General features: G+C 44.8%; 2 protein-coding genes across 8 annotated transcripts in view; both read right to left on the reverse strand.

The window, feature by feature from the left end:
• Positions 1–12,334, reverse strand: part of KIAA1143 (KIAA1143 ortholog) — a 940,736-nt gene that overhangs the window by 219,734 nt on the left and 708,668 nt on the right. The window lies entirely within an intron of this gene.
• ZDHHC3 (zinc finger DHHC-type palmitoyltransferase 3) overlaps positions 1–12,334 on the reverse strand; it is a 59,799-nt gene that overhangs the window by 39,346 nt on the left and 8,119 nt on the right. For 4 of the 5 annotated variants that reach the window (XM_050780516.1, XM_050780515.1, XM_050780517.1 and 1 more), the window contains exon 2: positions 4,493–4,822. In XM_050780516.1, the coding sequence (XP_050636473.1) occupies positions 4,493–4,798 (306 nt within the window). In that variant the 5' untranslated portion in view covers positions 4,799–4,822. Of the gene's footprint in view, positions 1–3,951; positions 4,398–4,492; positions 4,823–12,334 lie in introns of those variants that run through there. The other variant, XM_050780519.1, reaches the window with a different exon arrangement.

Raw genomic sequence — 12,334 nt, forward strand, 5'->3', positions numbered from 1 at the left:
AGGGGCAAAAATATGCTGATCATAAGGGTTTATACAATCACTGTGATTGTGTAACACTTGGCTTTGAGCTTCCTGGCAGCCGGGACAAAAAGAAACAATCTCCATCTGTCAGGTTTAAGCATCTTCTGGGAGACAGACATTGTCTCAGAAATAAGGAAGCCCCTCAGGACTCCTAAGGGAGCTCACAGAATGAGGAATTTGGAAAAGAAAAGGTGGTGAAACCGAGAAATGAGGAAAAGAGAGAGGGGGTACTAAGGTAAGGGTTTCTGAGTCCAGTTTGTCTTCAAGAGGCTGCCTCTGCAGGGCACGTGGAGTCATTCTAGCCTTCTAAACGTCTGAAATGTTTCCAGAACACAGAAAGCTCCTATGATGACATTACGCAACCTCAGAGTGGGCAAGGAGAAGGTGTCAGGAGACCAAACGTCAGCCTGACTTGTGCTCCTGCCCACACCCATGCCGCCTCCAGGCCAGCCTGCCTGCCAAGTGAGGCGCCTGCCCTGCTTCTCTGTCCATTTGTCCTCTTTCCTCTGTTTAAAGACCTGTCCCTTTTGCCCTATTTCTCAAATGGCTATCTCACTTCCAAGGGGGCTGTTTACACATTTGTGAGTCATTTCCCACTTCCCTTTTCTTTTCAAGCTCTATGTGGACCTATCTACTGCTACATTGGAGTAAATCACTGATAAATGGTCCAGAAGGCTGTGGTGGTTGCAATTGTTCAGATGTTACATTTGGAATAATTGTTTCAAAGCTGAAAGCGGTAAAGTTACTGTTTGAGGGAGAACATAAGGTGTTTTTTTAAATATATATATATAAAATTATATATATATTATATATATATATATTTTAAACTAGTAATGATAACAAACCAAAGTGATACACAATGCATACATTGCTTATAACCTTTGGATATAAACTGTTCTGAAAAAGTATGTGCAACATGAATTCTTGAGATATAAAACATTATAATCCCATTAGGGAACTCCTTAGAACTCTGCAGTGACCACTTTCTAAAAAAAGACTCCTTTGCAATATTAATAAGGAACGCCTAACTTATCTGCTTATGACCTAGGCTTCCAACTCTGCTCCTTGGAATCCTAGGGTGTCCCAACAGCGCCTTAGGAGCTCCTACTTCTGCAGCCCCACTTCTCTGTTTTGCGTACTGGGTTTTAGATGAGATATGAGCACATGAGATATCATGTGCTGGGGATGGGGAGAGGCAGATGGTAGCATGAAGACCCTAAAACAAGGCACATCTGTAGAACATGCTTTCAGTTGCTTCCCTTACTAATGGTAGATATTTGACAAATTCTTCATTTTGGGGGCCAGTTTTCTTTGGGACTACCAGCAAAATACCTCTGGGAAGCTAACTGTTGTTTAGGATACAGTCTGTGCCTCTCACTGCTTTGGGATTGGAAGCTGGCAACACACCACAGTGAAAATCATGCTCTCCTGCATCCACTGCAAGGGCCAGCTGGCCAAGGTCTCTGGAGAGGCTGCACGCTTCAGTGCGGTGGGTAAAGAACCCATGTATGTGAGGGCAGCAGGAATGCCAGGGCAGAAGCCTCCCCTCTCACTGCCTAACATCCAGTTCCTTGTTTTCACATGCCTTCCAGAAACCAAAGACCTTCACACACACTCTCTCCAACCCTGATTCTCCATCAGCTCCAGACTATCTACTGCCCATCTAGCATCTCCACTTGCACATAATATAGTGGCAGTCTGACTAGAACATAAGTCTTGATTTCTCCTCCAAAATCAATAACGGGCACCAGTGCTCCCCAAGATGCTCTAGCTAAGACTATGGAAGTTACACTCTCCAATCTCTCTCCATTCTGTCAGTTCTGAACCGCATTCTCAGGCCTGGCCTGAGAGGGAAATGTGAGGGAAATGTGGCAGCTCTAAAGCATTTGAATACCCAGGGCCCTGCCCTCAGACCAATTATAGTAGTCCCTGGGGGTGGGGCCCAGCCATCAGTACGTTTAAACAGCTCTCCAAGAGATGGTACAGGCAGGCTTGAAAACTAGTAGCTTAAAACAGACTCCAAATCCAACAGCTTCTCTCTGGTTTCACTGCTCTTACTTTGGTCCGAGCCACCACCATGTCTTGCCCGGACCACTGCAATACCTCTAGTCCCCCTGCTTCTACTTGTAACACCTTGAATCTCCATTGCAAGCACAATGCAAATCAGATCACACCCTGTCTCTCTGAAGGCTGCTGACTGCACTTAGAATAAAATCCAAAGTTCTCAAGAGGCCTACCAGGCCCTGCACAATCTGGCCTCTGAGGCCCTCTTCACCTCTTCTATCACTCTTACCCCCAGCTACCATGTTTTGATCACCCCAGTCCTAGTCCTATTTCTCAGATGTGCTGAGCATGTTTCTGTCTCTGGGCCTTTGAATCTACTCTTTTCTCTACCCTTGGATCTTCGTTTGCCTGGCTTGTAACCCTGTGTCATTCAGGTTAGCTCAAAAGGCACCACCTCAGAGATGGCGCCTTAGACCACCTCGATCTAAAGTAGTCCCCCTTTGCCCCAGAGAGTCAACAGTACATCATCCTGGTCACTTTGTCTTATTGTCTTTAAAGCACTTATCACTTTCCAAAATACCCTGTTCAATCATGTCCTTACTACCTGACCCCGTCACTACAAAGTGAGCTTCACAAGGGCAGGAATTTGCATCTGTCTTGCTCATAACTGTAGCCATTGCTCAGAAAGCAATCTCTCACAGAACGGGCACTCAGGAAACATGGCCATTCATTTTATTCCCACACCAGTGCCACTCCTCCTCACTACTGCCAGAGTGAGACTTGTAAAATGACAGTTTTGTTTAAAATGTGCTGAAAATCCTTAGGGGCCCTAAACTGCCCCTCATCATCCAACTCCTATCCTCCTCCTTAGGTACCTCACCCACGTCACCAACCTAAATTCATTCTCTTCCTAAGTTCCCACCACTCCTGGTGCCTAGAGGAGCCACGCTCCTGCATTCTTATGTCTCTGCAAGCGGCTCCCTCTGCCTGCCTTCCTGTCCTCAATGTCCACTGCTTGGACAAGAGCTGGTTTGGCATTGCTTCCTCCAAGCAGTCACCTCTATAGATGGATTAATCTCCCCACCCTTGTTCTCCCACAGCAATCCATGTTTCTTTCTGCCACAACCTTCATCACACAGGTTTATCGTCACCTGTCTTTTCTAGACAGAGGGCATCTTGAGGGTAAGAACAGTATCTGGGGCTTGGTAGACAGTAAACTATGAACTGAGAGAAGCAATGTCTTTTACTTCTGCATCCCCAATAGCAATGGTATCATAAACATTTCTGAATAAATCCTTAACTTATTTTCAGCATGACCATATAGATGCTGCTGGGAAAACTCTTTCATATCCTTGTGTTTGGGGACACTTAGGATTATACCCATATACATGGTTTCCCTCAGGTGATGGCTGTCCCGCATGCAGTGCTAAATACTAGGCCAACAGGCCCCTGCCTGCCAGTGTGTTTGGTCTCCTAAGGCATGTGCATGAACAGAGATGCTGTCTGGACTAGTGGCTGACATGTAATTGAGTTGGGAAAGCTGCTTTCCTTTGGGATGGATTAATAATAATCCACCACCTGAACCGGCAGGAAATGGAGCCCTTTGAGACAAGAACTAGCTCAGGCCCATCATTATCATCACTACCTCACTGTCCCTGGGGCTCACAGAAACAAAATCTGTATGGTCAGTGTCTAGTAGCAGTGCTTTCCCTCTCTTAATTTAAACACACACGTCCCACGTACTGAAACAAGCCACAGAAGGTCTTTATCAAATAATGTATTCTCTTGCTTTTCCCATACAAGAAAAGGAACAGAACAGAGGGTTTAATACCAGGGTGCACAAACATTCAATAGCCACGTGCGCAGCTTGGTATATTCAGCTAAGTCATTGAGCAGAACACTACTGCTTTACCCACAGATATTCACCAAGAGGCACTTGCTGCGGCCTGAAACAGGCTTGTCCAGCTTTTCAGGAAAAGACGCACCTCGCCCAAGCAAAGTGAAGGCCATTTCCGTGCAGGTTCCTGGAATTGGATGTGGCTTTAATTTGAAGTCCACCTAGCTCCAGCATTGTCTTCACTGGGAAGCCCCATCCTGACCCAACCCTCCAGCATGCTTTCTGCTCTGATCATCTGGTCCCAGTCTTCAAGATTATCTGTGTCTTTTTAACCAGAGGCAGGTTTCCCCTAGACCAAACCCCTCCCACAGCAGGCCCAATGAATGCATATATCCATGTACTTATAGTATCATTTAACCAAGACAGATGGGCTGTGGTACAGGTGTTGACCCCTCTTCCCCAGTCAGAATTCCACAGAACTCTGAACAAGGCAGAGGTCTACTTCCTCACCCTCCCCTGGCGCTCCTATTCTCCAAATTCCCAAGGTCCGGGGGAGCATGCAGGCTATGGCCATGCCAGAGCCAGAGGAGGAGAGTGTGGGCTGGTCAAAACAAGCCCAGACATACTCACGGGGTCCGTCAGCATGGCCCGGCAGTGGGAGGCCAGGGCCAAGAAGGCCAGCAGGTTGAACACAATTCCATTGATGATGCTATACACGTAGTCTCGAGATGGAATCAGCATGACAAAGAGGACCACAAACTCTGCATAGAGGACCAGAAACCAGGTAACGATGGCACAGGCGATGCCACAGCCGTCACGGATAAACCACATGGTTCCCACAGGACCAGGGTAGGGGGGTGGGACACACTTCTCCGGTTGGAGGTATTCTGGTTTCCGCTCAATGTCTCGGAAGTGGTGGGTGGGGATAAGCATCATAAGCTATTCTGTCCATACTGGCATCTGAAAGAGAGAGGAAAGAATCCAGAAACTTGGTGTTGTCTTATCATTAAGGAGGTTTGACAAAATTACTCCCAAAGTGAGTTGTGATTACCTATCTGCAAACCCCTATGTGCAAAGCCACCTAATCACCTCGTTCATTTAAAACATGAGTCCTCTTCCCTGCTTTTGAGAGTCAATTTAGCCTTCTTGAAACAGGGCCTTCACATGACAGATAATAAAAAGGGGGCCTCTAAAGGGTAAATGCCTTGCCCAAGGTCAGCCAGAGCAGAAGCAGCGGACACAGCCAATTTATGTTTTTTGTTTTTTGAGACTAGGTGGGGTCTCACTCTGTCACTCAGGCTGGAGTGCAGTGGCACTATCTTAGGTCAATGCAGCCTTGACCTCCCACCTCAGGCTCAAGCGATCCTCCCACCTCAACCTCCCAAGTACCTGGAACTACAGGAATGCACCACCACACCTGGCTAATTTTTAGGTTTTTTTTGTAGAGATGGGGTTTCGCCATGTTGCCCAGGCTGATCTCAAACTCCTGAGCTCAAGTTATCCGCCCACCTCGGCCTCCCAAAGTGCTGGGATTACAGGCATGAGCCACGGCACCCGGCCCAGCCTGGCAATTTAGAGGTAGCACTAGAACCTAGGTCTCCTTGTTATTAGAGATCTACTGGGTGGACAGTGCCTCAGTAGATATGTTCAAATTTTGACTTAAAAGGAGAGGCAGAGAGAAGGGGAGCGAGCTCAAAGATGTTTTCCTACCACCTGGCTGTGGGGTGCTTCATATGCCTTTGTTTCCTCACCTGTGAAAACATCTATATTCCAGCCCTGGCCACCTCCTCCCAGGACTGCTGGTATGAGCGTTGAGGGAACTGGTGGAAGAGCTTGTGATGAACGATATAGATCACAACACTCTGTACACCTCACAGGCTATGCACATGTATTTTCTCTAGGAAACACATCCATTTCTTCAGAAACAAGTGCTGAGCAAAGCACCCTTTCTCTCTAGAAGCTGCAATTCAAGTCTCTGGAGACAGCAATGAAATAACCAAGAATCAATGACTAATGTCTATCCACAGCATGTGCTGCAAGACACAGAAAGCATAGATTTCCCTTCTCTTCTTCTTTACCTTACCCTCTCTGGCCTGTTGCACCACCAACCAGGTTTCTCAGTTAGAAACTGCGATGGCTCAAGCGCCCCACCAGATGTAGGTGCCATGGAAAAGCCACCCATAGCACAGGCTACAACACAGGCAGGGAATATCTCTGTCTTTTGAGAACTCAAGTAACTATATAGCAGAAGAAATCACTCAAAAGCAGCACTGGCCATGTATGCTTCCTAAGACTATGGCTCTGAAGGGCAAAGGCAGGCTTTCAGTATTGTTATGAATAGTAAGGACATGTCCAAAAAGTTAGGAGAGCAGACCAGTAACTACTATTCAAAATGACAGACATTCTAGAGTCGCAAGTTGCACAGACTAATAATGAAGAATAAGGTCAGGGCCACTCCTCTCAAGGTGGCAGAGAATTAATGGCTGAAAGGCAGTTAAATATGCTATTACATATTTGCCCAAAGGAACATCGACTCAACAAATACAGTCACTATCACAGTGACAAGAAGTCATGACACATAGAGATAGAATAACCATCTTGGTCGGGGGCGGTGGCTCACGCCTGTAATCCCAGCACTTTGGGAGGCCGAGGCAGGCGGATCATGAGGTCAGGAGATCGAGACCATCCTGGCTAACACGGTGAAACCCTGTCTCTACTAAAAATACAAAAAATTAGCCGGGTGTGGTGGTGGGCGCCTGTGGTCCCAGCTACTCGGGAGGCTGAGGCAGGAGAATGGCGTGAACGCAGGAGGCGGAGCTTGCAGTGAGCTGAGATCATGCCACTGTACTCCAGCCTGGGTGACAGTGCGAGACTCTGTCTTAAAAAAATAATAATAAATAACCATCTTAAGTATAGTAAAAGTCTTGGTTCCTGGTGGTCCATCAACCAAAATTTTCTAACAGCAATCCTGTGCTCTCCAGAGGACAGTGGCAATGTAGTCCTGCCAGAGACAACCTAAATGCATTAAAAGATGCAGGCTCCCCTTCTGAAGCACCAAACAGGGCAGTAGAAGATCAGAGATCAGGGATGTCTGGGACCTGAACTGTGCCCAGCAAATTCTAAAATTACAAACTCTGTTCAAGGAAAACCAAAGAAAAGAAAAGCTGATATCACACAATGATTCAAAAGCTGACTGAAGCTCCACATTTTGACAACCTCCAGTTGCAAGCGTTCTTTTGGTGTTTCCTACTGCCATACAGATTTATATTTATATCACCTGTGTTCTCACAATTACTATTTAAGCTCAAAACCAATAATGTTTTGTTGGACCACAGCCACATCATTTGATTACAAATTGTCTCTGGCTGCTTTTGTACTACAATGGCAAGAGTTAAGTAGCTGTAACACACATGCCCTAGATATTTACTCTCCAGCTCTTTAAAGAAAAGTTTGCTGACACCTGGTTCCAAGCAGTTGTTGGCTATCAAATAAATAACAGATCCTGCTTCCCCGGCAGAACAGCTTGGTGTGATGGAGATAGGCAGTTACAACTCACTGTCCCACCCACATCTGTGACGGCAAAACCTCTTGTCATCTGCAGCCTGTGGGCCACTTCCCCATAACCTGCACACTCTATCAAACTGTTCTTTATCATAAACAGTATGGCTTTCATAAATGGATAATCACTGAAAATAAATTTTAGAGCAATTCTCCTTAGGTACTTCCAGTGATTACATTATATTCACAGAATATTCAGAGTGGTTGCACTCTATCCTTTGACAACTCCTCATTCTTGATTGTATTTATGACAATGATTTGATTAAACAAGAATTATGTTTCATGTGCATGGTTTTGTTGAGGAATAAGCCCTTCCACACAAGTAACCTCCCAGATAAATGTGACTTGTTTCCAAGCAGAAACACACTTTAACCATTTGGATGGTTAAGATGGAAATCTTAAAACAGAAAGGGAGGGAGAGAGAGAAGGAAGAAAGGGAGGGAGGGAAGGAGGGAGGTAGCGAGGGAAGGCTATTATAACTGTTTGTGCCTTAAGCACAATAATCAATCATTTCTTATTTAGATTTATTTAGAGTTATTACCAGGAACATCACCTACTGGAGTGTGTTAGGTAACGATGTCCTCAGGGCTACTGAAATTCACTGGGTCTCAGCTTCACATCAACTGGCTTGCTCAGACTGTTATAACTGCCATTCTGGCATCTCTGTATATGATCCTTTGTCTTCCTCCTCCACTCCTGCCTATCATTTGTGTGTCTATGGTCACCAATCATCCCCACACATCCTCTATTTACTAGTGCTAATTGGCTGTGGGCTAGAAAAGCGAATAAACTAGTCTTGTTAGATTTATTTGCAAAAGGGTAGTCATTTTGGGTAATAGGCCTTCAGGGAACAACTGCTAAGCTCTTCACCACATAGTCCTTGAGGGGAGGAGGCCCTCCCTTATTAGCCCAGTAACTGGCACAGAGTAGCCACTTAATACACGTGTTGATTAAATGAATGCATGAGCTTTGTGATCCCAGCCTCTTAGAGGCATTGTCTGCTTACTTTCAGGACTGTGACCATATTCTGGATGGTGCAGTGTGTGTCAAGTAGGACCATGAGGTAAGTGGACTGACTCTTACTCAAGTAACCAGAATGTTCTCTCCTCAAACAACGTGGGACCAAAGAGTGTACAGAAGAGCTCTGTTTTCCCATGACCCTCGCTGGTGGGTAAGAACCTGTGATCTAGGAAAGGACCAAGCCAAAGGTGTACCTGGCAGGGCCAGACACCAAGTTCTGACCTGAAGGGCACATTCCACACTTAGAATTTCAAAATATCCCAATCAAAACCAAGAAAGGCATACTGCTACAAAAAGGTTGCTTAACCCCCAGACCTCCCAAAAGCAACAAAAGTAGCTTTCAAATAAGGATTTGTTCCTTAAATTAGCCAACTGAAAATCTGAGAAATATGGCCAAACAAAAACAAAAACAAAAACCAAGAAACAAACTGTATATGTTCCCTTTATCCTGCCCCTAACAAAAACAAAAAAGGCAAATATAGACCCCCTTTTCCTTTTCTATTTTGAATTAGAGAAACTCCAATCCTTAGGGTTGAGCAGTAGACCTTTGCCAAGGACCCACCTCCCTACAAGTGTCCTTACTTCCAAGGAGCTCTGGGACAGAGCCCCAAAGATGGGCCCTAAACCCCAAACCACCCCTGTCAGCACATGCTCTCAGAGGGGCAGCCTCCTCTAGTTCCCCCTCCCTGTCTCCTTCACCCCAGCCCCTTGCCCTGTTTGCTCTTTAAAAACTCCTCTCTTTATTCAGTTCAACTCAAAGACATTCATGGAGCAGTCACTAAATGCAAGGAGCTGTGCAGGGAGTCACACATGAGGGATGATATGGACAATAATCTGTGTGTGCTGCCCTGCTCAGGCCCTGCCAGTTCCCTCCCCCAGCTCCCAACCTAATAACACTAGTCTTATTTGCTTTTTTCCTACTAACCTGCAAGTTCCATTTTATTTAGCTCTGTAGCCTAGTGTTTGGTATATGTGCTCAAATCAATAGTTCCTGAGTGACTGGTCACATATATCAAACAGACACACCCACAATAATGCTAACACTTAGGTGACTAATGAATAGTACAAAAAAGGGGCAAACAGTACCAGAAAAACCCGAACACCACAAGCAACAAAAACCCCAACAATCATAAGTGAAATAAATAGACTTTCCATGGCAAGGACTTCTGAAGGGGTTGGCTCTGAGCAGCGCCTGGAGCCAGGTGAAGCATACTGCTTACAAAACGGCAAGCGGGGCCGGGTGGGCCTGGCAGGAAAATTGGTGGTAGTAGTGGGGAACGGGAGGGGCAGGATGTCCAGGGCTCTGTGTGTGTGTCTGTGGACACATGCAAGCTTTGTAGGGAAGAGAGGAGGTGATTGGAGATGAGGCTTTATAGGTAGGAGAAAGTTGTGTTTTAGAAAGTTTTAAAATTTCATCATGAGATGGGATTTCATCCTGAAAGGTACTGGTGAGCCATAAAGTTTCTGAGGAAAGTTGTGTGGGAACAGTACTCGTGCCGTGGTTAGGCCACTCTGGAAGTGACAGGCAAGACAGATGAGAGGTCTGAGTCCAGAGGCCAATGAGTCCAGAGGCCGACAAGTCCAGGGAGGCACAAGGGCAACAGGCCTGAGTCTCATTTTGGTATTAGGTTTTCTGTTCCTCTAAGTGGCTAATAGTTTTCCAAGGAAGATCTAGAACAATGATCATTTTGTAATTTGAATTATAGTAATTTATATTGAAGTTTTTTGGCTAAGGGTTTTATAGCATGAAAAAGAGTTAACGTCCCCATATATTAGTATTCCATGTTCAAAGTAATTATTCTTTTCACCTGATAGAAGAGTTCACTGAAGCCCAGAAAGACAAAGGAACTAAACCTGGGAAGGGGCAAGGGTAAGGAAGTCACAGGAGAAATGGATCCACAGGTCCAGAGGTGTTCTGGAGTTCCCTAGTGCCAGCAATCCTGATAAGATGTGGCATCAAAATGATTATCTGAGCTCTGTGGGGGGCAGTGTATGGGAAGTCAAAGGAAATCAGCTAGTATTCCTTCATAGAATTCTAGAAACCAAAACCAAGAAATGCCTGAAATTAGTGCTATTCTAAAAGCAACAACAAAAACTGCTTCTGGTCCAGAGAATTGCCTCCAGATCCATATATGACAAACGTGCTTCATTACACCTGATCACAAGTGTGCTCTTCCACTAACCCACACTGACAGACACAAATATATTCAGTGAAGTGGAGTCTGGGGCTCCATGAGCCCCAGGGACTGGGTTGCTGGGTCAGCCTTGAGGTACACCACTTATGCCTCAATCCCCATGCTGTCTCTCCATGGTAGGCAGCTCAAAGGGTTTGAACATGGTGGTGCTAATGCCAAGCTCTTGGGCCCCATCCCACTGTGGCACTTCATCGGGTTGGCCAGGATGAACTGGCCTGGCCAAGTGTTGACTGCTAGTGATGGGCAGAATCCAGCTACAACATTTGTTGAGTGAGGAGCAAATCCCTACAAATATTTATCATGTGGCAAAAAAACCCAAAACAAAACCCTGACCTATAGTCCATGCTTTATGGACGGGGTCAAAGCATGACTGTCACATCAAACATAGAAGTTCTCTACTCAATGTATTAATGCCACTGTTCTCAGTCCAGCAAGTGTCCCAAGGACCCCCATCCTCTCAGATTGCCAACAAGTCCTATTCGCCTGCTTTCATAAGACAAGATCCTACACTAAAGTCATGGAGCAGTTCTGCCAGATCTAAAACCAAATCTTTGGAAGCACCTCAAAGTACTTTGTGAGGATTACTTTTCTGAAACACCACATCCACCCACATTCTCACATCCACCCGAACATTCATGCACTCGTGAACAGCATACATCTTGAGATGGCATAAAGTAGCATCAACAAAGGGCAATTAACTCAACCATTGGAGCCTGTATGAAATAGCTGTATACAGACTGGTTTAACAAACTCAAAATCAGGTGCAATGATCTCCCCTTGGCTTAGAGATAAGAATTATCTAAACCTTTAACACGAAAATTGAGGGATTAAACTTTCTGGGTCCCTACAAGTAGGAACTATAAAATTGAAACTCAATTTCATCAGCTTCTTAGCAGATGTCATGAACATCAGCAAAATAGTAGAAACTCTAAAATAGGATGCTTTTGGCTTAAGCCAAAATTTGTTTCAAGTGAATATGTGACATTTTAATGAATCTAGTATTATGCTAGACTGCTGTTGAGGGCTGGTCTGATATCCTCTTGAACCTGTCCTAAACACTGAATTCTCACCTAAACTAATTCTTACCACAGTTAAATAGTTCAGTCTACCCTTAAATAATCACTTAAAATGTCCACTGAAAGAGGGTAGCATTTTTTCTGCTATGCCTGTAACTCTCAGCTGAAATCCACCCTAATCTATATAACATTAACCTTCTATGGTTTAAATCGTAGTCTTAAAAACATGGTGTTTGTTTCTTTTAAAACTTCTCACATTTTAGAGTGATAGTCTTAAAGTATTCACAAGCAAGCCCTGCAACCTCAAAGATCAAATAAATGATCTTTGCTTTAGAAGCTTTAGAAACAAAACTGGTCAAGTAGAAAATTAATTCACCTGCACTACAATTACCTTAATTTGTGTAAGGATCCAAAAGGATTATAAATTTTATGCCCACTTTTTAGATGAGTCTCAGAAAACAAAGAATGAACCATGAATCACTATGTTTGAAATACTTCATTAAAAAATAGGATGAGTCACTAAACTTTTTCAAAAAGGTAAGGGTGTGGTATGAAGCCCAACAGAAGAAAGGTGCCTTATCTTCTGCAGCACACCCTGCTAGCCAAGGAAAGTGTCCAGACAGGCAGAGCGAGCTGGCCTGTTTTATAAGATCTTTACTACCAACAAGTCTACACTGTTTCTC

This window comes from Macaca thibetana, chromosome 2 (genome assembly GCF_024542745.1).
Source record: "Macaca thibetana thibetana isolate TM-01 chromosome 2, ASM2454274v1, whole genome shotgun sequence".
In the NCBI taxonomy this organism is placed as follows: Eukaryota; Metazoa; Chordata; class Mammalia; order Primates; family Cercopithecidae; genus Macaca; species Macaca thibetana.